Source organism: Echeneis naucrates, chromosome 17, assembly GCF_900963305.1.
Source record: "Echeneis naucrates chromosome 17, fEcheNa1.1, whole genome shotgun sequence".
Taxonomy (NCBI): Eukaryota; Metazoa; Chordata; class Actinopteri; order Carangiformes; family Echeneidae; genus Echeneis; species Echeneis naucrates.
The window spans coordinates 18,699,873-18,721,453 of NC_042527.1; the positions used below are offsets into that span (position 1 = coordinate 18,699,873).

At 40.5% G+C, this 21,581-nt stretch overlaps 4 protein-coding genes across 5 annotated transcripts; 3 read left to right on the plus strand and 1 right to left on the minus strand.

Moving 5' to 3' along the window:
• Positions 1 to 2,221: 2,221 nt before the first annotated feature.
• On the plus strand, positions 2,222 to 4,325 carry LOC115057979 (ATP-sensitive inward rectifier potassium channel 10-like). The gene is made up of 5 exons (XM_029525259.1): positions 2,222 to 2,570; positions 2,896 to 3,107; positions 3,283 to 3,414; positions 3,537 to 3,714; positions 3,931 to 4,325. The coding sequence occupies exons 1-5, from the start codon at positions 2,228 to 2,230 to the stop codon at positions 4,323 to 4,325; spliced, it is 1,260 nt and encodes a 419-aa protein (XP_029381119.1). The 5' UTR covers positions 2,222 to 2,227.
• A 2,906-nt stretch (positions 4,326 to 7,231) lies between these two features.
• Positions 7,232 to 10,911, plus strand: LOC115058075 (uncharacterized). Its single transcript, XM_029525383.1, has 6 exons — positions 7,232 to 7,313; positions 8,534 to 8,839; positions 8,923 to 9,216; positions 9,351 to 9,434; positions 10,029 to 10,072; positions 10,584 to 10,911. Exons 1-6 carry the CDS (start codon positions 7,253 to 7,255, stop codon positions 10,773 to 10,775), a joined length of 981 nt encoding a protein of 326 aa, XP_029381243.1. The 5' UTR covers positions 7,232 to 7,252; the 3' UTR covers positions 10,776 to 10,911.
• Positions 10,912 to 12,301: 1,390 nt separating this feature from the next.
• On the plus strand, positions 12,302 to 16,439 carry LOC115057988 (uncharacterized). 2 transcript variants are annotated; one of them, XM_029525267.1, is made up of 6 exons: positions 12,302 to 12,468; positions 13,482 to 13,787; positions 13,871 to 14,158; positions 14,574 to 14,675; positions 14,977 to 15,023; positions 15,528 to 16,439. In XM_029525267.1, exons 1-6 carry the CDS (start codon positions 12,411 to 12,413, stop codon positions 15,729 to 15,731), a joined length of 1,005 nt encoding a protein of 334 aa, XP_029381127.1. In that variant the 5' UTR covers positions 12,302 to 12,410; the 3' UTR covers positions 15,732 to 16,439. The 2 variants fall into 2 exon arrangements, with proteins under 2 accessions (XP_029381127.1, XP_029381128.1); XM_029525268.1 differs by having other exon boundaries at positions 15,150 to 15,668.
• Positions 16,440 to 17,377: 938 nt separating this feature from the next.
• Positions 17,378 to 21,071, minus strand: LOC115058069 (SLAM family member 6-like). The gene is made up of 4 exons (XM_029525377.1): positions 20,977 to 21,071; positions 20,225 to 20,530; positions 18,721 to 19,008; positions 17,378 to 18,177 (listed from the first exon to the last, which is right to left on the minus strand). Exons 1-4 carry the CDS (start codon positions 21,026 to 21,028, stop codon positions 18,047 to 18,049), a joined length of 777 nt encoding a protein of 258 aa, XP_029381237.1. The 5' UTR covers positions 21,029 to 21,071; the 3' UTR covers positions 17,378 to 18,046.
• Between the last annotated feature and the right edge of the window lie 510 nt (positions 21,072 to 21,581).

Here is a 21,581-nt window from a genome sequence, read left to right on the forward strand (position 1 = left end):
GTTTTTTTTTTAACCTTAATTCACTCATTCAGGTTTCTCCTCTCTCACTTGGGCTCACAAACGAGACTGTGTGTGAACGTTTTGTTGGCTTAATGCAGCACATCTTCACCCTAACTCTTCTTTCTTTTCTCTCTCCTCCTCGTTGTCCTATTTTGTGGGTTGTCCTCCCCCCTGCTGGACGTAAGTGAGCGTTTAAACTGTGGAGATACAGTAACTGTGTGTGTGTGTGTGTGTGTGTGTGTGTTTGTCAAGGGTGGACATTCAAAGGTCAAGTATTAAAAAGCTGATTTCTAAAAAGTGATGATGATACACAGGGTTTGTCTTGGTCTTGTCAGGTCTTCCCAGAATCGTAGATATCACGTGTGACAGGGTTAGAAATATTAATACTATCTAATAACCCCAGTAATGAAATTCTTTACACATGAGCACTGAAGTAAATTCAAATGTGAACTGGGTAATTACACAAAACCCAGGAGAAATTTTTTTAAAAAGACCCAGAAACAAAAGTCAGATCTGACACATGCTTGTTTTTTATCTCACCTCAGTTTCACTGGGAGAATTTTCTTCTTCTTCTTGTGGTTACCATTTTCTGTGCATCGGGTTTCAGGTCTGCAGGTCACAGGATGTGAGGCAACAGAGTAAACTCTACCTAATCTGAATAAAAAAAAAAAAAAAAAAAAAAAAAAAAAAAAAAACAGAACAGAACTGCTGTCATGATGGGTTTTCTAGTGTCCATGCATGGCGATTGCTTCATGTTTCATTTAACATTAACTGAAGAAATGCCTGTTCTTCCTCTAACAGCTAAAGACAAAATGTCAAGTTCTTCTAAAAACTCCACTTATCGAGACACATTGAAACTTAATTCCCATGAGGGGACATTTTTTCTCTGACTAACGCTGATGTATGTTTACATCGTATTTTCTGCTTCAGCAGCGTTAGAAATCCCCTCAGCCCACTTCTACAGGACAGGCCAGAAAATATTTCTACATTTCCAAATCCCAAAATACAACATTTAATCTCACAGCTGTGGGTCAGGTGTGTGTTGACTGGACGAGTCAGTTTTTAGGATTACAATAGAAGCGCTTTTCAAAAAGAGAATATTGTATGGCACCGATTTTTTTTTGTTCTGGCCCTAATCTGGCCCATGCACGCCATGACTGTCAGAAAAAAAAAAAAAAAAACCTTAAATCTGTTAGGAAGGTCAATAATAGCCAGAACGTGACAGACTTGGGCCGTGGAAACACAAACATATTGGGCCAGAAGGTCTATTTTAAAAAACATCAGAAGGCAGCAACACGTAGGAGGAGCTGAATAAACAAGAACAAGTAGGGAGAGTTCCTTAACAGCTAAAAGTGTTATTTAAAGAGGCGTGCTATAAAATTATTAGAGAGACTGTTGACCGTTCTCTCAGAGGGTTGAAAACCACAAACACAGAATGCCCACAGAGTTTTCTGCATTTCTCTCAGGAGTGTTTGGCAACATCTACTCCGCATGCTGCTGGATTCCCATTTTCTGGTTCTGTTAAATTTAGTTTCATCTACTGACTGTTTATCATAAGAGTCCACACTGTTTCATTTCCTGCAAGCGCAGTGCAACATGACGTTTGGAAATTTGGGAACGTGAGGTAACTCCAAATATGATGTCACAAAATTTTTAGAGAAAAATTTGTCATTATTAATCCAAAACTCTGATGTGGGTTAGCAAGGACTTTCGATTTTTCATTGTCTTGCGTCATCCTTTAGTAGTTGAGGTAACACTTTGAATTTAACTCGTCTGCTCAGTGTTATATCTTTTTTTTTTTTTTTGTAAATGTTGACTATAAACCATCACAAGTTTGGGTTTCAAGGTCCACCTGAGGTAATTTTCCCTCACTTTCTACTCAGCATTTTAAAGACCGCCTCAATATAAGATGGAATTTACTCTCTGCCAAGGCCAAAACAATCCAAAATATAACCTTCACATTCAGATTCTTATTGAGTGGCTGTGCATCAAATTGTACAAAGTCATAACACCATACATTTGTCAAATATGTAAGCATGAATTCATCTCATCTGGTCATTTTCAGGAAAGAAAATTTGTGCACGATCTTATAATTTGGTGCAGTTTGATGCAGCACGTTTGGTTTAACAAAGCAAACAGAAACAAACGTAACCTTTTTGGCCAAAGTAATAACGCCGGCCTTTAAAGGTGACGTCATTTAACTCCCCTTTTTTTGGTGATTTCTCAGATGACCTCTGCTACACCTCCTTCCTCTCGTAGCTCCTCCCCCCAGAAGGTCTGCCACTCGCAGACGCAGACGGACGTTTTAAAGCCCTTGTTGGGGGGTATATCCGGTGGGGGCGGCACTCTGAGGAAGAGGAGGCGTGTCCTGTCCAAGGATGGGCGGAGCAACGTGCGGATTGAGCACATCAGTGGGCGGAGTGCGCTGTACATGCGTGACCTCTGGACAACTTTTCTGGACATGCAGTGGCGCTATAAGTTCTTTCTGTTCACGGCCACGTTTGCAGGGACCTGGTTCCTGTTCGGTGTGCTGTGGTACCTGGTGGCGCTGGTCCACGGAGACCTGCTGGGTGAGACACGAGGGGCCTTTAAATAGGTCATAATACTTATTCAGTAATGGGAGGGACAAATGCACAAATTAAAAATTGCAAAGAATTACAGAAGTAATAAACAATGATGGTGATGAAGACAGAACTAATACAAATAATAAAATGTGGAAGTCCTGAAGGGCATGCTTTTATTTCGGCCGTGATAAACCGCCTGCCTCTTGGGTTTGTTCACAAAGAGAAATACATACCTAGGCTGTTTTTTTATATCATGTGTATATGATGAAAAAAATTTACTTGCCCACATTTTAGAATAAGGTGTTGTTGCCTTTCCAATGTGCCCCTCCAGAGTTCGATCCTCCCTCCAACCACACGCCCTGTGTGATGCAGATGCAGACCCTGACGGGAGCTTTTCTCTTCTCCCTGGAGTCCCAGACTACTATTGGCTACGGCTTTCGTTGTATAACTGAAGAATGTCCGGCTGCCATCATCCTCCTCATCGTCCAGCTGGTCATCACCATGCTGATGGAGATCTTCATCACCGGTACCTTCCTGGCCAAGGTAGAGAGTAATAAATATCCCTTTAAAAGTGCGAAATAGACGACTTCATCATCATAATCACACAAACTGCTGCAGGATATAAAAGAGAATTTATGTTTCCAATCTTATTGGCGAGCATCAAACTCAAAGCCGAGATAAAAAAAAAACAAACAAAAAAAACACTTTCCCTGCTCAGGTTGCTCGGCCAAAAAGACGAGGAGAGACAGTAAAGTTTAGTCAACATGCTGTGGTGTCAACCCACGAAGGTCGACCTTGCCTGATGATCCGGGTGGCCAACATGCGCAAGAGTCTCCTGCTTGGGTGTCAGGTAAGGTCACAGAAATATAAAAGCACAATCTCCAGATGATCAAATATCTCAACAATATCTACAAATCCTAGTTATTTCTCCAAGTAAACCGAAACCGTGTATGAATAACAAAAAAATTCCAGGTGACTGGAAAACTGCTGCAGACGTCTCTGACTAAAGAAGGCGAGACGGTCCGCCTGGATCAGAGGAACGTGCCCTTCCAAGTGGACACTTCCAGCGACAGCCCCTTCCTCATACTGCCCCTCACCTTCTACCACGTTATCGATGACAGCAGTCCTCTGCGAGCCTGGGCAGCCAAGGGTACGTTGGGACAGGAGGTTTAGTGAGAAGTTTAGTGAGAGGAGTATCACAAGGCAAAGGTGTTTTTCCCTTTTTGATCTTTCCTCTAAAAGTGTTTCCAAGTTAAAAAACACTTGGAAACCTTCCACCTTACCCTGGGTTGGATCTTCTCTCTGACTGAGAATGTTATTTCTTCTTATCAGTATGTCGTCTTCTGATATCACTTCTGTGCACCAGGTGGAGGTTGGACGGATCCAGAATTAGCAGACTTTGAGCTGCTGGTGATCATGAGCGCCACAGTGGAGCCGACTTCTGCCACCTGCCAAGTCCGAACCTCCTACCTGCCCGACGAGATCCTCTGGGGCTACGAGTTTCCCCCCGTGGTCTCCCTTTCCCAATCAGGCAAATACGTGGCGGACTTTGCCTTCTTCGACAAAGTGGCCAAGACCAGGACCACGCCCATCTTTAAATCATCCAGCCCTCAGCAAGGATACCAGGGCAACGGGGGAGGGACTGTGCCGGAAGTGTCCGATCCGGAGAAGATTCGTCTGGAGCAGAGCTACAGAGAGCGAGGGGAGGACCGCGGCCGGGTCAGAGAAACTCCCCTCAGTGTTCGCATCAGCAACGTTTGAACCAAGGCTTCACAGAGAGCATATCAGAGCAGCTTTGGACACCATCTTCTCTGACCGTTTTGGACTCCTACCAGAAATATTGGCTTGTCAAAGGCACCAAATGATCCTGACAGTAAACATGGACTCCTGTATGGTTCATCAGGTTTGACTGCAGCGCGTGATGGCATTAAAACACTACCTAACTGCCACTGCTTTTTACATTTGTGTGGCAGATTTACACATTTACATATACTGTACACAATTTTATAACAAAAGCAAATAATAGGTCAGGTTATTTATTCATACTGAAAAAAAAAACAAAACTAATGAACCTCAAAACAAATAAACAAAAACACCCTATCTCCTAAAAATTACATTTCCATACAACTAAACCACAACAGTGAGTGTTGGATTATGTTTTTAATTGACTCGGGGAACGTATGTTGTAAACAAACGCACAAATGTGTTGACGTTTGCGGATGTTTGTTTTCTTACTCCTCCAATCAGAGTCACGCTACAGAAAAATCACTCTGGCTTGGGTTGATGTCTTAATCACAAGGTTATCGTGGGAGGTCAGTGTCCAGCTGACACATGATGATCCCGTCATGTGGTTGCAATTGTTTTCATTTTTTATTTTTGTGAAAACAGACCACACTGCAGTATTTCAATTTTTAGTTCAGAATAGGAAAAAAGATGCAGCAGTAACATCTTATTTTAACATATGAGAAAAATATTTGGGGACTTCACCAATACAGCTCTGAGCTCTTCCCCTCCAAATTGTCACATAAGGATATTTTAATGGTTCAGGTGAGTTTATTATCTGAAGACTTGGCTTCGTCCAAATAGAGAGAAATGCAGGTGATCCAACCAGCGCCAGTTATTCCTTTACAATTTACCCCACCTCTGTCACCATCTCCGTCATTGCACCGACCACGTAATCCGCCTACTGATTACAACTTCTACTCTGAGTACATGCTAACACCTCAGCAGTACGGAAACATTTTTTGGGGGAGACAGGGTTGATACAAAACAAATCTCTTTGTCTGAGGAGTGTGACACACACATCACCTTACTGGCTGTAAGGTGCGAGGCAGTATACTGAATATTTTCCACTGTAGGGAGGATGGAGGGGGACGGGGGTCGATGCTTGCTATGTATGTGTGGTGGAGAACACACTTTTTTTTTTTTTTTTTTTTTTAAACGCAAAATTTTCGGCTTTAGTTATGGTTAAAAACAGCATGCATGATGGTAAGCCCCATTATAGCTGCACTTCCCCCACCGCTCACTTCCGCTTTTTTTAATCTTTCCTGTTGCAAAAGGGCAGACGTGACAATTCTGAATTCTATAAATGGAAATGTCTGCACAAGGAAGCACTGAAGAATAAATGACACTGATGAAGCTCTGCAGCTAAACTCTAGACGAACAGAGTTTAAGGTGCTCTCTTAGCTGTTCGTTGGAGGTTTTGGTTTGAGTATTTTTCCTCTGTATGACTGTAACTACTGTTTGAAAACTGTTAGCACTTTATGTACATTTGCACCTTAGGGCGGTTAGCCACCTGCATAAGTTTAAACATTTTTAATGTTACTAGTAGCACTTAAAACGTCGATCACTGTTGAAGGGCTCAGATGAAAGTAAAACAGCTTCCTTCCTGCAAAACTAATCAGATTTTTCTTAAGCTGACAAATAAGATAAGATCTTATGAAACTCACTGGGACTGGCTGTATATGCTTCGATGTAAATCCCTATTCGCAGGTTTACTTTGTTTAATGGACACTTTCTTCCTTTTTGTGGTGAAGAACAATGCTGTAATATTCAAGGCTCTAACATTGATAAATGAGCAGCACCCATTTTGTGGAACCCCCCCCCCCCCATTATTTTTCAGTCTAGATGGCAGAAAGCTTGCGAGATTACTCTACCAGTGGTTGCTGGTGGTAAACGACAGTGTGTGGGAAGATAAAAGTCACTCTGTGCTACGGTGGTGCTTTGACTCGGCAGATGAAGTGTAAAGGATGTGAAAATGTGAATTGCATTGTGTTTGTAACGTTCTTTTTTTAATTAACATCAAAATGTGGAGTACTATTAGTGTTCAAGGTGCAGCTGGAGAGATCAAATGAAAGATTTCTCATGAAAAGTGATTAAATAAAGCTAATTATGACAGTAAAGGCCACATTTTGCTTCTCGTCTTTCACTGGATTGCTAGATAAATAGAGCTTAATAATCATTAAAATTACACATAAATACTCATCTAGTAAAGACAAGCTATGTCTTGATTTAGCATCGTGATCATTTATATTTGCTGAATAAATCATGGACTGTTTTGGAGGTGTCTGATTGGTTTACTTCTATACAGGGGACCGTAACATTTTGTTAAGGAGACTTAAAACCTTTGTTGGTCTGTCTGACCTCGCCCTAAATTTAGTGACCAGAGACTTCTTTGTCAGGAGCTGAGTATCTGGGCAGATAGAAATTACTTCTGGTGTCCCCCAGGGAACTATCCTTGGGCTTTTCTTATTTAACCTTTGTATACTCCCATTTTTATTTCTTTTAATTTGACAAAACAACAGAACTTCATACCAGAACTACGCAGATGACACTCAGGTTTATGTTGCTCCTTCTACTAATAACTTTAGTCCATGAGAATCTTTAGCAGAAATTTCCCTTTCTTTCACGACCAAATCTCAGATCAGAAATCTTGGCATTGTTATGGATTTGGAGCTAAATTTCCATAGCTATACCTTCTTCCTAACAGCAAGAAGGTTCTGTGTTTGATTCCCGGACCCGGGCCCTGTAGCTCCATAGGGTCCCCCTCGGTGTTGGTATTAATAGGAAAAGCTGAGTATGTCAGGGGTAAGTGAGGAACCCTTCAAAAAAAAAAAAAAAAAAAAAAGACTGCAAAAGGAACAAGCCCACAAATGATCACCATTTCCTCAAAAGATCACAGTCACAGAATGAATGCGCGTGAGACGATACTACTTGCCGCCTTTCTGCTATTATCACAGGCAACAAACGGTAGAAACTTTATTCTTTGGTTTTTTTTTCAACTCTCTTTAAATGCTGTTTTATTGTTGTGTTGTATTTTGTGACCATTTGAGCTGCATGTTAGATTAAAAGAAAAGTCTCACACTACAGCATTTTTTTTAAAAAGAGATGATTGGAGTTTTACGAGGTCATATCTGATATCATCCACACTGGAAGCAGAAAAAAATACATTTTATGTACTCGTAAAACTTTTCAGTGGTTCATATCTTCAGAGCTTCGTTTTTAAACAAAAACTAAATGATTAGCTTTAAGAATGAACGCTGTCAAGAGGAGCAGGTTTATGCTTTGAATTTAATTCTTTTTAATCTGTTGTTTTTTTATTATAATTTATTTTGTGTTTGCTTTTTTCTTCCTCTTTTTAAATCTTCATCAAGAGTGCCTTAAATTTTGCTTTGTCTTATTTACTTGAGCGTTATTGTTTTAAACCTTTGACACTATCAACATCAGCAGTGTCAAGCAGAGCCAAAAAATGATGAAGGAAGTAACTAACAACCGTTCTGTGGTCATTAAAAGATAGAAAGGAAATATTTTTTCAGCCTTTTGGTCCCAAAAGGAGTCAAATGTTTTAACAAACTAAGAATCTATGACATATCTAAATTATATGAACACACTTATAACATGGAGAAAGCTGCTGCTGCTTCTGTTTCCAGAAGCTCAGATCTCTTTATGGAAACTATAAATTCACTTCTCTTTCTTCTCCTTTGCAGCTTTTGACAGTTATATTTGTTCCAGGAACTTCTGTTCATTGTCACTGTTTACCACATGCAAACATGTTTCAGACTTGTTTTTTGCTGTCTTTAAAATATATTTTATTAATATAATAGAAATGGTGAAAAAAAAAAGTCACCTTCACTTGTACACTTGTCTAGATTCTACTGAGGTATGATTATGGATGTATTTTTATCATATAAAAGATATTTTACTGTGTATGATTAGGTCTAAAACTAAGGCCAGGATTTTACTGTATCAATACGCTGAAGAAGAAACAAAAATTAAATGATTCCTATGAGGATGCTCATGTTTCAGGGAGCTGGGAATATTGAAAACTTGGCTCAATATCTTATTTTATTTTCACATCTCTCTTTTTCAGTGATCGAGTTTCTAATTCAGCTGATTGGAAACAAGTAATATTCATTATAAACTAACAAACCATTGACTGATTTTATTGTACTTTGTTTTGTTGTTTTCAGAGTCCAGAGCTGTGACTCCTCTGTTTGTGCAGACAGGGAAGGATGTTCTTCTGGAGCTCCAGGCTGACGTACCAAAGAAGTTTATTGCTCTTCAATGGAGTTTCAATGGAAGTGCCAATTTAGTATCATTTTCCTCTGGAGGTGTAGAAATCTCAGACAGTTTCACTGGAAGGGTTGAAGTGTGTAATCAAAGTTACTCCGTTAAACTGAAGAACCTCCAGAAGTCAGACAGTGGAGTTTATAGTGCTGTACTGATAAAAGCTGATGCAAGACCAGTTATAACTGAACACCACGTTAGAGTTCAAGGTGGGTCTGTTAATGTTTCAGCCTCTGACAGACACAATCAGCTGCCATGTTTCTAACACGTTTCACATCAACTCCCCCCTCAGATCCAGTGTCTCCAGTTACACTGACAGTCCACTTGCTGTCCAGCAGCTCAGACTCCTGTAATCTGACTGTGAGCTGCGGCACTCAGGAGTTACATCACATAAACAGCACTTTGACATGTGACAACAAAACCTGCCGTCAGGAGGGAGGAGAGAGGTCAAAGGTCACAACCTCTGGATCTACTCTCAGCATCTACCTGGTCAAAGACACGATCATCTGTAACCATAGCAACCAGGTCAGCTGGAGAAAGGACAATGAACCATTTGATCTCTCCCGCTGTTCTGTCACACCTTCAGGTAAGACAGAACAACTAATCCATTTCAACAAGCATTAAAACACTTTGATACAAACATGTATGAACAGTGACTGAATGGAGATTCCTCCAAATGCATCTGACCTCTGAACTAACAGGCCTTTTTCCCCCCGACAGTTTCTAATGGAGCCCCCGTTGTACTTTGGAGTCTCCTCGGACTTCTTCCTGTGATCATCGCTTGCATTTTGCTTTACATCAAATGTAAGTCCCAGTGTGCAGATGATAAAAACAAAACACAAAGAATCTTGAGTCTTCTTCAGCCCCATCTTGTAACAGTCAGCTTATTAACCATCAGAATAAAATGACAGAAATATTATCAGAAATATTATCTGCCTTCATGCAGATTCCTGTCTGCAAACACCTCCTCCTCTATTTCTAACACTCAAACGTGCAGAAGTAGCACATTGTGCAACCCGTTACTCCATTTCCTGAAGCTTTTGTGTTGTTGTGTGCTTAGCTTCCAAAGACTGTCTGCAGTTTGAAGGTTTGTGCTGACACCCATCTGTGAATCGTGTGTTTAAACGCACTTACGGTAGCTCATTGGCTGAGCTGATTACTTTGTGTCATTATTGGCCAATGGAAACAAGTTATCCAGTGTTGGTTGGACGGAGAATGAACCGTGTCAGAAACCCTGTGATGCAATGATCTACTTCATACTGAGCATCTTAGTGACATCTGGAGCCGCTGCTTTCCCACTTCAATCTCAATTTAACACTTTAAAATTAACATTTTGTCAGAAGCTTCTAGTTTTATTTTCAAAGGAAATCAACACATTTTTTCATGACTGACTTACAGGTAGAAGGAGGGAACTTCCCAAAACACTATATGAAGTTCCTCAGGTAAGCGTCAAACTTTGTTTTTGAAAACGACTCACCCGACTTTGCTAGTTAAACTGAAGAACCGCATTTGGCGTGACGCTGTGCGCAACTTAACCGTAAAGCCTTGATTCTTCAGGAGGAGGTGAAAGTAAGAAATTAGCGCCAGAAGTGGCAGCAGTGATGATTGAGTGGTTTACACATACACCATGTTATTGCTGCATAAAGAAGCCAACCAAAAATAGAAGTGGAATTATATTAACTCTGCAAAAAAAACAAAAATTAAAAAGATGCATCAGAAATACAGCCTTCTGAACAAACTGTGCACAAAACAAACCAGATTGATGACACAGTCCATTCATCTCCTTCTTCACCTGTCTGCCTGCTTGCTTGTGTTCAGCTTAGTTTATCTGCCCGTGGTCAGTCTGTGAAAAGCCGCTGGCCAACATCTCATTGATCAACAAATCTGGCCGAATGTCTTTGATAAAGAAATGCCTGATTTTTAAATTCTAACAAGCTTGTGTCTCACAATCAGAATCCAAGAGAAGACACTTCAGTGAACTCTCCGAACTCCACCTACGCCATGGTGAGCTTTCATACTGGGCCAGACCGACCCACGGGGACCAACGACCACCCAACCACTGTGTATGCTGAGGTTAACAAAGGTGCCAAGTCCAAACCCAGACAGAACCCCCCCGAACAAAAAACAGATCTGAAAGACTGTTGATTAGAAATATTTACAGGTACAGACTGTAAAAGGCTTTCACCATTTCAGCTGCAGGGATACATACTGTATATACTGTATATCTAATATATGTGGGTCGCAATAAATTAAAATGTGAGACATTTCTGTTTTAATTTTGTCTGTTGTGTCATGTTTGTCTCTCACAAATGAATAACCTGTTAATACAAGTGTTGAGTTAGAGAGAATTATACCCTAACTCTGCAAAAAGCACAATTTCACTGAAGAGGCAGTGAAGACAGCAGCAGGACAAAATTATACAGCAGGTACAGAAAGTATTCAGACCCCCTTCAAATTTTCACTTTGTTTTTCTGCAGCCATCTGCTAAAAAAAAAAAAAAAAAAAAAAAAAACTTTTTTTTTTCCCTCCCCCCCCCCCTCTTTAAACATACACAGCACCACATTGTGATAGAAAAACACAGAATTGTAGCCATTTTTGTGAATTTATTAAAGAACAAAAACTGAAGTGTTCAGCCTTTGCTCAGCATTGAGAAGCACCGGGTTTTTCTCACCTGGATTTGGGGATCCTGCCATTCCTCCTTCCACATCCTCTGCAGTTCTGACAGGTTGGATGGTGAACATTTTCGCCCAGGATGTCTGTATTCATCTTTCCTTCAGCTGCACCCAGCGGTCCTGTCGCTGCAGCTGAAGAAGGCCCCCACCGTGCTTCACTGCTGGGACTGTGTTGGTCAGGTGATGAGCAGTGCCTGATGTTCTCCACACATACCGCTTCAAATTAAGGCCAAAAAGTTCAACATGGTCTCATCAGACCAGACAATCTTATTTCTCATAGTCTGGGAGTCCTTCCTGTGTTTTTTGGCACTATGTGAAGGCTTTCACGTGTCTTCTGATGGTTCTCTTTCTAGAACTTTCTCCAATCTGCTCACTGCATCTCTGCAGGTCAGCCACAGTGATCTTTGGGCTCTGTCACCAAAGCTCAGCTTGGCCAGACGATCAGCTCTGGGAGGAGTTTGGGTCGTCCCAAACCTCGTCCTTTTAAGGATTATGGAGCCTTAATGGTAGCAGAAACTCTTTTCTAACTTCACCCAGATCTGTGCTGTGCCACAGTTCTGTCTCTGAGCTCTTCAGGCCCTTCCTTCAACCACCCAACTCTCATTTCCTCTGACATGCACCGTGAGCTGGAAGGCCTTATATAGACAGGTGTGTGTCTTTCCTCATCAGGTCCAATCAGTTTAAATAAACCCAGATGGACTCCAGTGAAGGTGAAGAACCAGCTCAAGGATGATGAGAAGAAATGGACAGCAGCTGAGTTAAATGAACATCTGAATACTTCTGGCCATGTGATATTTCAGTTTTTGTTCTTTAATAAATTCACAAAAATGGCTATAATTCTGTGTTTTTCTGTCACAATGCATTGATGAGGGAAAAAAATAAACTTTTCGGCAGATGGCTGTAATAAAACAAAGTCAAAAAAGTGAACTCTTTCTGTACACGCTGTGTGCGTGGGTGTGTGTGTTTGTGAGTATGGTACACAACAGAAAAAAGGAAGCATCCACACTGACGTTGGTTTTTAAGCTGTTCCAGTGCTCTGTTCAGGCAGAGTCCGTTACAGATAACGTCCGGTTGAAAGTAGAGCTACCATCCATTCTGGAAGGACAAAATGGGACCTGTTTCACTAATATTTACAGTTTTTCTGTTGGATTTATGTCAAATTGAAGGTAAAAACATATTTTTACATATAGTTCATTCTCTTTTGTATTTTAAAATCATGTTATTAGATTAAAATAGAGTAAAAATATGAAATGAAGCAAAGCGTGTGTGACGAAAAAGAGGACTTACAGACTTAACAACTCTTAACTGTTGTAGCATCTAAACAAAAATAAAAATAACAGTGTTGAAAAGATATTAAAGAGAAAACTGAATCTGTTGAACTCACATTGGATATAAAGTTGATCCTTTATCTTCAATGCATTCGTTTATTTACTGTAAATTTGAAGTATTGTCAGAGTGTTATGTTTCAATGTGGAACTTCTTGTATTAAGGGAGATGTAATCATCCATCTGTCAGTGAGCTACACCAAGTGAACTGACCGAACAAAGAGGGGAAATGGGGTAATCCAGGCTGACATTGAGTTAATATAGAAATGTAGAGATGAGTCGTTATCACATGTGGGTACAACGAGTTTGGGGATCAGAGCTGCTGCACAATATGTCGGCAGAAAAACTGAGAGAACACTCCCTTCCGGTATCTGATAAATGGATTTAGACTTTCTAATGTCGTTATTGGACATGTCTCATACCTCCACTGTATAAATAGCTGTACATTAAGGATGGACTGACTCTGGGGTGAAAAGTGAGGCTGATTGATGTGATGGCAGTAAAAAGAAGTCAGTTTCTGCTGAACACCACGTGAAAATGATCCCTCTCCTCACCTGTTTTGTGAGCTCAACTTTTCCATTTTTTTTTTTGATGACTTTTTGGTCTCAGTGTCTAGTTTCAATACACAATGATGTTAATTCTTTGAAAGGGGGTTGTATTTAGAGGAAAGAATAGACCACAAAGCAGGGGATGGATCAGGGGGGCGTGTCTGCTGTCTGATTGACAGACTGCAGCACCCAATCTGGTTCAATCTCATTCACAGAACTGTTAATAAACAAAGAAAATGAGGAATATTCAGTATAAAGTAACAAACCATTGACTGATTTTATTGTACTTTGTTTTGTTGTTTTCAGAGTCCAGAGCTGTGACTCCTCTGTTTGTGCAGACAGGGAAGGATGTTCTTCTGGAGCTCCAGACTGACGTACCAAAGAAGTTTATTGCTCTTCAATGGAGTTTCAATGGAAGTGCCAATTTAGTATCATTTTCCTCTGAAGGTGTAGAAATCTCAGACAGTTTCACTGGAAGGGTTGAAGTGTTTGATCAAAGTTACTCCATTAAACTGAAGAATCTCCAGAAGTCAGACAGTGCAGTTTATAAAGCATTACTGATAACAGCTGAGGAAACATCATTTATAACTGAACACCACGTTAGAGTTCAAGGTGGGTCTGTTAATGTTTCAGCCTCTGACAGACAGAATCAGCTGCCATGTTTCTAACATGTTTCACATCAACTCCCCCCTCAGATCCAGTGTCTCCAGTTACACTGACAGTCAACTTGCTGTCCAACAGCTCAGACTCCTGTAATCTGACTGTGAGCTGCAGCACTCAGGAGTTACATCACATAAACAGCACTTTGACATGTGACAACAAAACCTGCAGTCAGGAGGGAGGAGAGAGGTCAAAGGTCACAACCTCTGGATCTACTCTCAGCATCTACCTGGTGAATGACACGATCATCTGTAACCACAGCAACCAGGTCAGCTGGAGAAAGGACAATAAAACATTTGAAAATGTTTGTCTCCAACTTTCAGGTGAGTCTAACAGAGGAAATTATTATTTGTTTAACACTTTTGTGTGTTCCTATAAATTGCCTTTCACTCTGCAGTCCGACATGACTCAAATAAATCAGCCCATTCTTATGGCTCCTATTTGTTTTACCAGCAACTACTGATCAATACTCACTTCTCCCACGGACATGTTAGACTTGTTAAACTAGTCTGCAGGTTGTATTTGAGGTCGTTGGGCTCATTTAGAAACTAACTTTGATGGTTTAAAATTACATTTTGCACCATCAACAGGTTTTTATTTTTCAATATGAAATTATTTCTTACCATAAAAATTAGAGACGGTCTGCAAACTTCTACTCAAATCTACAAGATGTGATGCTGTCACACTTTATTTTTGTATATCAACAATTTCTAATCAGATTTTTGTTTTTCATTTCAGGTCACACTTCCCCTCCCAATTCCCTAGTTATTGTTATCGTTATTATTTTGATTTTAAGTCTGATAATTTTAGGTGCCGTGTTTGCACAGAGAAGAAAAAAAAGTAAGAGAAACTAAACTTATTTTATTTTCTTAACTTCAGTTCATACATCCTTATTTTTGTTGGTACAATATTTATGTAATAAGCCTTTAAAAGGTCATTGTTTAAAGCCAATACTATGATGAACCTTTTTGTAATTAAAGCACCTTAATGTTTAATGTTTAATGTTTCAGTATTGCTTCTTATTATCCAACTGAAATGTCCAAAAGTTTAGATATGTAGTAATGTGAACATCAAAATATGTTTAAAGCTGAGATCTCTTAAAATGAATGTGAATTAAAATACATTCCTTTGGTTTCACTAGCAAATGAAAGACAGATTGAGGAAAATACAGTATACGCAATTCCTGAGGTAAGTTTCTTCATTCAGTAATGAAAAGAAAATGGATTTGGGGATAAATTGGAATAATAAAATGCTTACAAAACCAAAAACTACAGCTAGATGTTGTAATTACTGTACATGACCTCTGACCTCCAGATGCTTGCTTCCTGGTCCTGTCTGCTACACGTGCTGCCTGCCAGCTCCATGATCCAGTTAATTTTTTAGTGCTTCATACGTGTCGTAAATTTGCTTGCACAACACTCAGCACTCCCCGTTCAACTATAATAGTTACTTACTGACGTCTAAACAACAGTAAGTAACTTGTTGTCGTGCTTGTGTTTGTTTTTCATGCAATAATTCTGCTCTCTCCAGGTAAGGGCCGCATCATGCATTGGACATAAAAATACATAGTCCTTTTATTCATGTTTGGGATTTTTGAATGATATCGATGAGCTATTTTTAAAATCACAATGAAGGCAATGGCACCATCAACAAGGACGTGTGAACAAATGTTTGTTAATTTTGGTTTCAAAGGTTGCAGGCCAACCTCCTCAGAGACCAGCTGGTGGTGCTACAGATCTTTCGCCATCCTCCACCTATTGCACGGTGGGGCCTCACACTGGACCCAAGAGACTGATAGAGGAAACAAATGGAGCTTCAGCTCTTTCTCCAACCTCCACCTACTGCATGGTGGGGCCTCACACTGCTGATCCACCGTCTCCAGAGGGCAGACTTTAAGTGGAAAAATAATGACTGCACTTGTATTTGTATTTATTAATGTGAAGTTGTAAAATTTTATTTTTTTGTCTGATTTAGAGTAAACACAAGAAACTTGTGTGACCAAAAATTGACCAGACTCATTTACTAACTCCCGAACAACAAACTTTGGCCCTGCCCTGTGTGTCCTGAAGATAATATCTAACTAGGCCAGCAGTGACAGCTAACATGTGTTTGGGGTCATTAGGTGGGAACCTCCTTTCACCGGTGTTTCGTCTAGTTAGGCCCTAGTTAGGAACACTGGCAGGGTTGGGATGGGATACAAACCTCGGTTCAGGGAGGGGGCATGAAAGTATAGAGGGTACAGGAGGTGGAGGACAAGCTACACTAGCAGATTCAGCAAACAAACTCACCTGAACATTTCTATAATCAGAAAGAGGGAGCACAAGTCAAATCAAACCAACACATCAACTCACCTGGACTAACCACGTGGTCTCAGAGAGGCTCAAACAGGCCACACCCTCCACTTAAACACACTTCCTCTTCCTGGATTTCTTCCTCTGCTTCTCCCTAGAGTCTATCTATCTTAAAAGCTCCCCCTGCTGGCCCTGCAGGACAAATCCTAACCTTCCATCCCCGTTGCTCAGCATCCTTACCTAGATCTGCACACCTGAGCTTTTTCCTTTGGTATGCTTCTTCAACTGAATCCTCCCACGGCACAGTCAGCTCTATGAAATACGCTCTCTTTCTGCTCTTAGACCACAAAATTACATCAGGCCTTAGCTTTGTACAGGCTATTTCCAGGGGAACATCAAGCTTTCCTCCTAAATCTACCTGCATCTCCCAGTCACTAGCATCCTCTAAGCTGCCTTGCCAACTTGTTATCTGACTAACTTTCCCTCCTTCTTGAACAAAATGAATTGCCTCTCTCTTTTCCTGCCTCCGTGTATCTTCAATGCCTGCAGCTAAGCTTTTTAAAACCTGGTTATACCGTTCTTGTGACAGACTAAACCTTGCAACCTGACAAGATGTACGTTAGAGTTGTAATACCTGAACACAACAAACATAGCGTGTCCCCATTCACCCAGAGTTTTAGGTTCTGAGGAGTTGGCATCACATCATATGTTGCCTCTATCAAAAATCCAATACTACTTTCCTTCATAATCCACAGCTCTTTCCAACTAAGCTTACTCTTCTCTACACCTTCCCAGTTCACTGTCCCTGCCTAGCTTGAGCCACTGCCCTCACACTCTCACCATTTTCTCCCCTTGGTTGGGTTTGGAACCACCTTACTAACAACCACATCTTTACTCCCAGATAACAGGAGCTCTGTCCTAACATTAGTACATTTGAACTCCTCCACTAGACTGGATACTGGGAGCTGAAGTATGCCTTTCCCATACAGTGCCACAGTGCTTAAACATCTCAGAACACCAAGCCACTTCTTAATGTAAAAGCTTACTAGTCTTTCCATTTTCTCTGCAGCAGATATTGGAATCTCATATACCGACAGTGGCCACATTGACCTATATGAACATTAACTTGGAGGAGTTGTTGTTGAAGTTCAGGGTCATTAAATGTTTGGTTTATCAAAATTGAATGTGTAAAGTGTGTTTCCTGTGACAATAATATTTGATTCAATGCTCAAAAATTCACCAGAACAGAAATGCAAAAGCAGCTTTAATAAGCTTCCAGTAATGTTGAATGTACAATAAAGCGCTTTGCTTGTTTCACCCAAAGATTCAAATAAGATTGAACAGGTAATAGATGATCAATCATTTGGCCTCATGTGCTATTCTTCCAGAAAATGTGCATTTAAAATCACAACTGCAAAGTGACAAAATTAAGATATCTCAAGTATCAACATGACATCTGATCATGACTGTAGGATGAAGAACGGAGCAGCTCAGCTCCACCCCTCACTGCTCCCCAGCTCCTTCTCCTTCAAATATGGCTTCATATTCAAAGAAGCAAGATGGCTGCTGGCTGAATTACAAACCAGCTTCAGCACGGCAGCTCAGAAACGGCACTTTAAACTAAATCATTCTGCTTCACAGAGACTCTACAAGCCACAAATCAGCTGAACGTTAAAGTGCAGCATCAGGAGATCCCCTCAATCTGCTAAAGGATGTTATGATACTACAGTTAACGTGAGGATGAAGTAGCAGGCGTGTGATAGCAGATGTTGCTTCACAACAGTCCTGTCATGTTAGTGTGGCCAAATAAAAGACAAAATTCAGAAGCTTGTTGAGTAAGAGCTGTTGAATAAAGGTTACACATAATTGTGATTTCATTATTACTCTGACAGACGTGCTGCTGTGATGTCACCTTGATGATTATTGTTTCTTCTTGAAATGCTCCATGAGATGGACAGTGACGACTGCAGACGCCATGATGACCAGACCGACAGAGAACACGAGTGTCTTCACCAGACAGAGTGAGACACCGGCCGAGTCATTACCTGAACCTGCAGCACAACGACAACAACAACGTTTCCTTGATAAAAACTGCACAGCAGAGCCACATGTGAAAAAAAAAACAAAAAAACAAAAACCAACAAATGATCCCGTCATTGTATCACTGAGTTTTACTTTAGCTCATCACAGACAGTGTGATGGGCTTCTATCATGGATAAGGGACGGGCCGATGTGAAGCAGCAGGTTGTTTAAGATGAATAAGTTTTGTATTATCTTTGTTGTTGATGATCACAACAACAAAGATAGTCTGCCAAAATTGCTAACTGGATCAAAAATAGCAAAATCAGGTTTTATCTTCATTAAATTATTTAGTCACTGTCATCATTTGATGACCGTTTGAATTTTCCACAATGTGGTGATCAAGTTCAGATTCATTTACTTCAACAGATAAATGTTGCTGGTTGTTTTCCATTCAGTCACTGTTCATACATGTTTGTATCATAAAGTGTTTTAATGCTTGTTTAGCACAAAAGTGTTAAAGTTTTAAAGAAATGATCATTTCCTCTAAATGTTGTTTTCTCTGTTAGACTCACCTGAAAGTAGTAGACAAACATTTTCAAATGGTTTATTGTCCTTTCTCCAGCTGACCTGGTTGCTGTGGTTACAGATGATTGTGTCATTCACCAGGTAGATGCTGAGAGTAGATCCAGAGGTTGTGACCTTTGACCTCTCTCCTCCCTCCTGACTGCAGGTTCTGGTGTCACATGTCAAAGTGCTGTTTATGTGATGTAACTCCTGAGTGCTGCAGCTCACAGTCAGATTACAGGAGTCTGAGCTGCTGGACAGCAAGTGGACTGTCAGTGTAACTGGAGACACTGGATCTGAGGGGGGAGTTGATGTGAAAACAGAGATGTTCACAAGTCTTTTTGTTGTTGCAAGTCAAGTCTCTAAAAAAATGAAAGTCTCATGTCTCTTCTTGTTGTGATGAGCGTTCTATCATCTGATGCTATCCAGTCTGTAAATAATACTGAACAGTTATATCTGAGAAATTCAAAGCATGTAGTGTTTTCTTATCATCCTTTATCTAAACATAGCTGATGCTAAGCTAACCGTCCATATGCACTAATGTGACTGAACGTCAGTCTTCAGCTAGTTGATCCAGCGTCCTTAATTTTGGTACCTCATGCTACAGATAACAGATAATGTGTAGGCTTTCAGGAGAAAATATTTTCAGTGTTCAGTGAACGGATCATTGATTTTCGTATGAATCATGCTCCTACTCGGAACTAACCCAGGCCGTAACCTGATTCCCAACTCAGCTTCCAAAGGGCGCAGAGCTGATCAATTCGGGTGGTCAGGATGAGCGTTTGTCCGGTGAATGTATGTTCATGCTGGTAAAATGGACAAACTTCACTTCAACGAGCTGGTGAATAATAAATGAATGGTGAGCGTAGTAACGTTATTGTTAAAAAAAAAAAATAACGTCATCAATTCGTCAGTCGAGCATGCTAACCAGTTAGCCAGCAGCCCATTTCGAATCGACTAACTAATGTAGGTGATCCGGCAGTGAGGTTGACTTAACGAAGGCTAACCTCCCACAGCTAGGCTAGCTGCCATCCATTTACACACAGATTGAATGGTCTAACAAATGCATTCTCAATTTATTGTTTAAATGTAATAAATAACATATCAGTGACCTTCACACCGGTTTGTCCCATTTGGCTTTCCGTACAGCCAGCTGTGTTTCTATTTGCGTTCCTTCCTTAAGTACTTACGGTAACTTAGCAACTACGTACGGCTCAGCAGTAAATCAGCGTAAAGAGGAACCAAATCGGTGTACACGCCGGTCGCCATAGTTACCGTCATCTGAGGGACGAGTGCACGAGGCGCGAAACCGATGCCTAATATGGTTATTACCGTGAGAGCAGGAAGTGACGTAAAGCTCGTCGGACGTTTCAAAGTTTCCTCAAAGTTAAAACGAAAACATGATGATTGTTCAAAAGTCTGAAGTCTGAAGTCTGAAGTCTCTGTATGAAACATGTTAGAAACATGGCAGCTGATTCTGTCTGTCAGAGGCTGAAACATTAACAGACCCACCTTGAACTCTGACGTGGTGTTCAGTTATAAATGATGTTTCCTCAGCTCTTATCAGTAATGCTTTATAAACTCCACTGTCTGACTTCTGGAGGTTCTTCAGTTTAATGGAGTAACTTTGATCAAACACTTCAACCCTTCCAGTCAAACTGTCTGAGATTTCTACACCTCCAGAGGAAAATGATACTAAACTGGCTCTTCCATTGAAACTCCATTGAAGAGCAATAAACTTCTTTGGTACGTCAGTCTGGAGCTCCAGAAGAACATCCTTCCCTGTCTGCACAAACAGAGGAGTCACAGCTCTGGACTCTGAAAACAACAAAACAAAGTACAATAAAATCAGTCAATGGTTTGTTACTTTATACTGAATATTCCTCGTTTTCTTTGGTCCATTTTTGACACATCAGTTCAGAATTACAGAGCTACTTCAGGTTCTTAAAAGATAAGATATTGGAACAGGTCCTCACACTAAATCTTTTTAAACTCAGGAAACAAAGTCAAATAAAAAAGGTCAGTGAATTTGTTCACACTTGGATCTTCATCTTATCATATTTGAATGATTATTTTCCACAGGTTTAATTGTTCTGACTGTTAACACAACCTGCTGCAGGTTAGAGGAGTGTGATGGGAAACTGAGCCCGATGTACTGCAGAGTTTCTCTCCTGATGAACCGGACTGACCCGACTGCACCCAGGTCAGCTAGAACGACTAATGAAACTAATGAAAGGATCAAAAATCTTTCTGGACTGTCTTACCTGGTACTTCTACGCAGATCAGAAGTGCCAATATGACAGAGACAGACATCATGTTCTCTGCTTCAGATCACACTGCAGCCTGTTGTGGTCCTCTGATTAACAGACTCACCACAAAGTTGACGCCACCAATCTCTCTTCCTGTCACATTAAAAGAAAACAATCCTTCCTCTCTATTCTCTATAACTTCTGTAATTTCTGTTTTGACTGAAACCAATTTCCTTTTAATTTTAGCCAAAGTACCAGTACCAAATGAAAATGTCCATGAAAAGATCAGGAACAACAGGTAAATATTATTTTTCATATTGTTGGAAAGCCTGCTCTGACTTTCTGATGAGAAGCTTCTTATTTAATGAAGTTTAAATTATTGTCTCATGAGCCACCCCACAACAAAAGTAAAAGAAAATCAACACTGCAGATCTGAGATGTTACATCACCACCACTGAAGTTAGAGGCGTGATTAGTGTGATGCTGAGTCGGTGGAGTTAGGCGTGACATGCAGGCATCAATTAACAACAACAACAACACAATTTGTTGTTGTTGTTGTTATAAATCCAATTCTAATGATTGAGAATGATAGAGAAAGTCTCGGACAGTTTTGCTGGAAG

Bases quoted from the DNA above. Each gene is read 5' to 3' on its own strand.
- LOC115057979 (XM_029525259.1), top strand. From the start codon at position 2,228: ATGACCTCTGCTACACCTCCTTCCTCTCGTAGCTCCTCCCCCCAGAAG. The intron at 2,571-2,895 runs GTGAGACACGAG...GTGCCCCTCCAG, and splicing joins GGTCCACGGAGACCTGCTGG to AGTTCGATCCTCCCTCCAAC. The intron at 3,415-3,536 runs GTAAGGTCACAG...AAAAAATTCCAG, and splicing joins GTCTCCTGCTTGGGTGTCAG to GTGACTGGAAAACTGCTGCA.
- LOC115058069 (XM_029525377.1), bottom strand. From the start codon at position 21,028: ATGATGTCTGTCTCTGTCATATTGGCACTTCTGATCTGCGTAGAAGTA. The intron at 20,531-20,976 runs GTAAGACAGTCC...TGTTGTTTTCAG, and splicing joins GATCTGCGTAGAAGTACCAG to AGTCCAGAGCTGTGACTCCT. The intron at 19,009-20,224 runs GTGGGTCTGTTA...CTCCCCCCTCAG, and splicing joins ACACCACGTCAGAGTTCAAG to ATCCAGTGTCTCCAGTTACA.
- LOC115058075 (XM_029525383.1), top strand. From the start codon at position 7,253: ATGAATGCGCGTGAGACGATACTACTTGCCGCCTTTCTGCTATTATCA. The intron at 9,435-10,028 runs GTAAGTCCCAGT...ACTGACTTACAG, and splicing joins CATTTTGCTTTACATCAAAT to GTAGAAGGAGGGAACTTCCC. The intron at 10,073-10,583 runs GTAAGCGTCAAA...TCTCACAATCAG, and splicing joins CACTATATGAAGTTCCTCAG to AATCCAAGAGAAGACACTTC.
- LOC115057988 (XM_029525267.1), top strand. From the start codon at position 12,411: ATGGGACCTGTTTCACTAATATTTACAGTTTTTCTGTTGGATTTATGT. The intron at 13,788-13,870 runs GTGGGTCTGTTA...CTCCCCCCTCAG, and splicing joins ACACCACGTTAGAGTTCAAG to ATCCAGTGTCTCCAGTTACA. The intron at 14,159-14,573 runs GTGAGTCTAACA...TTTTCATTTCAG, and splicing joins TGTTTGTCTCCAACTTTCAG to GTCACACTTCCCCTCCCAAT.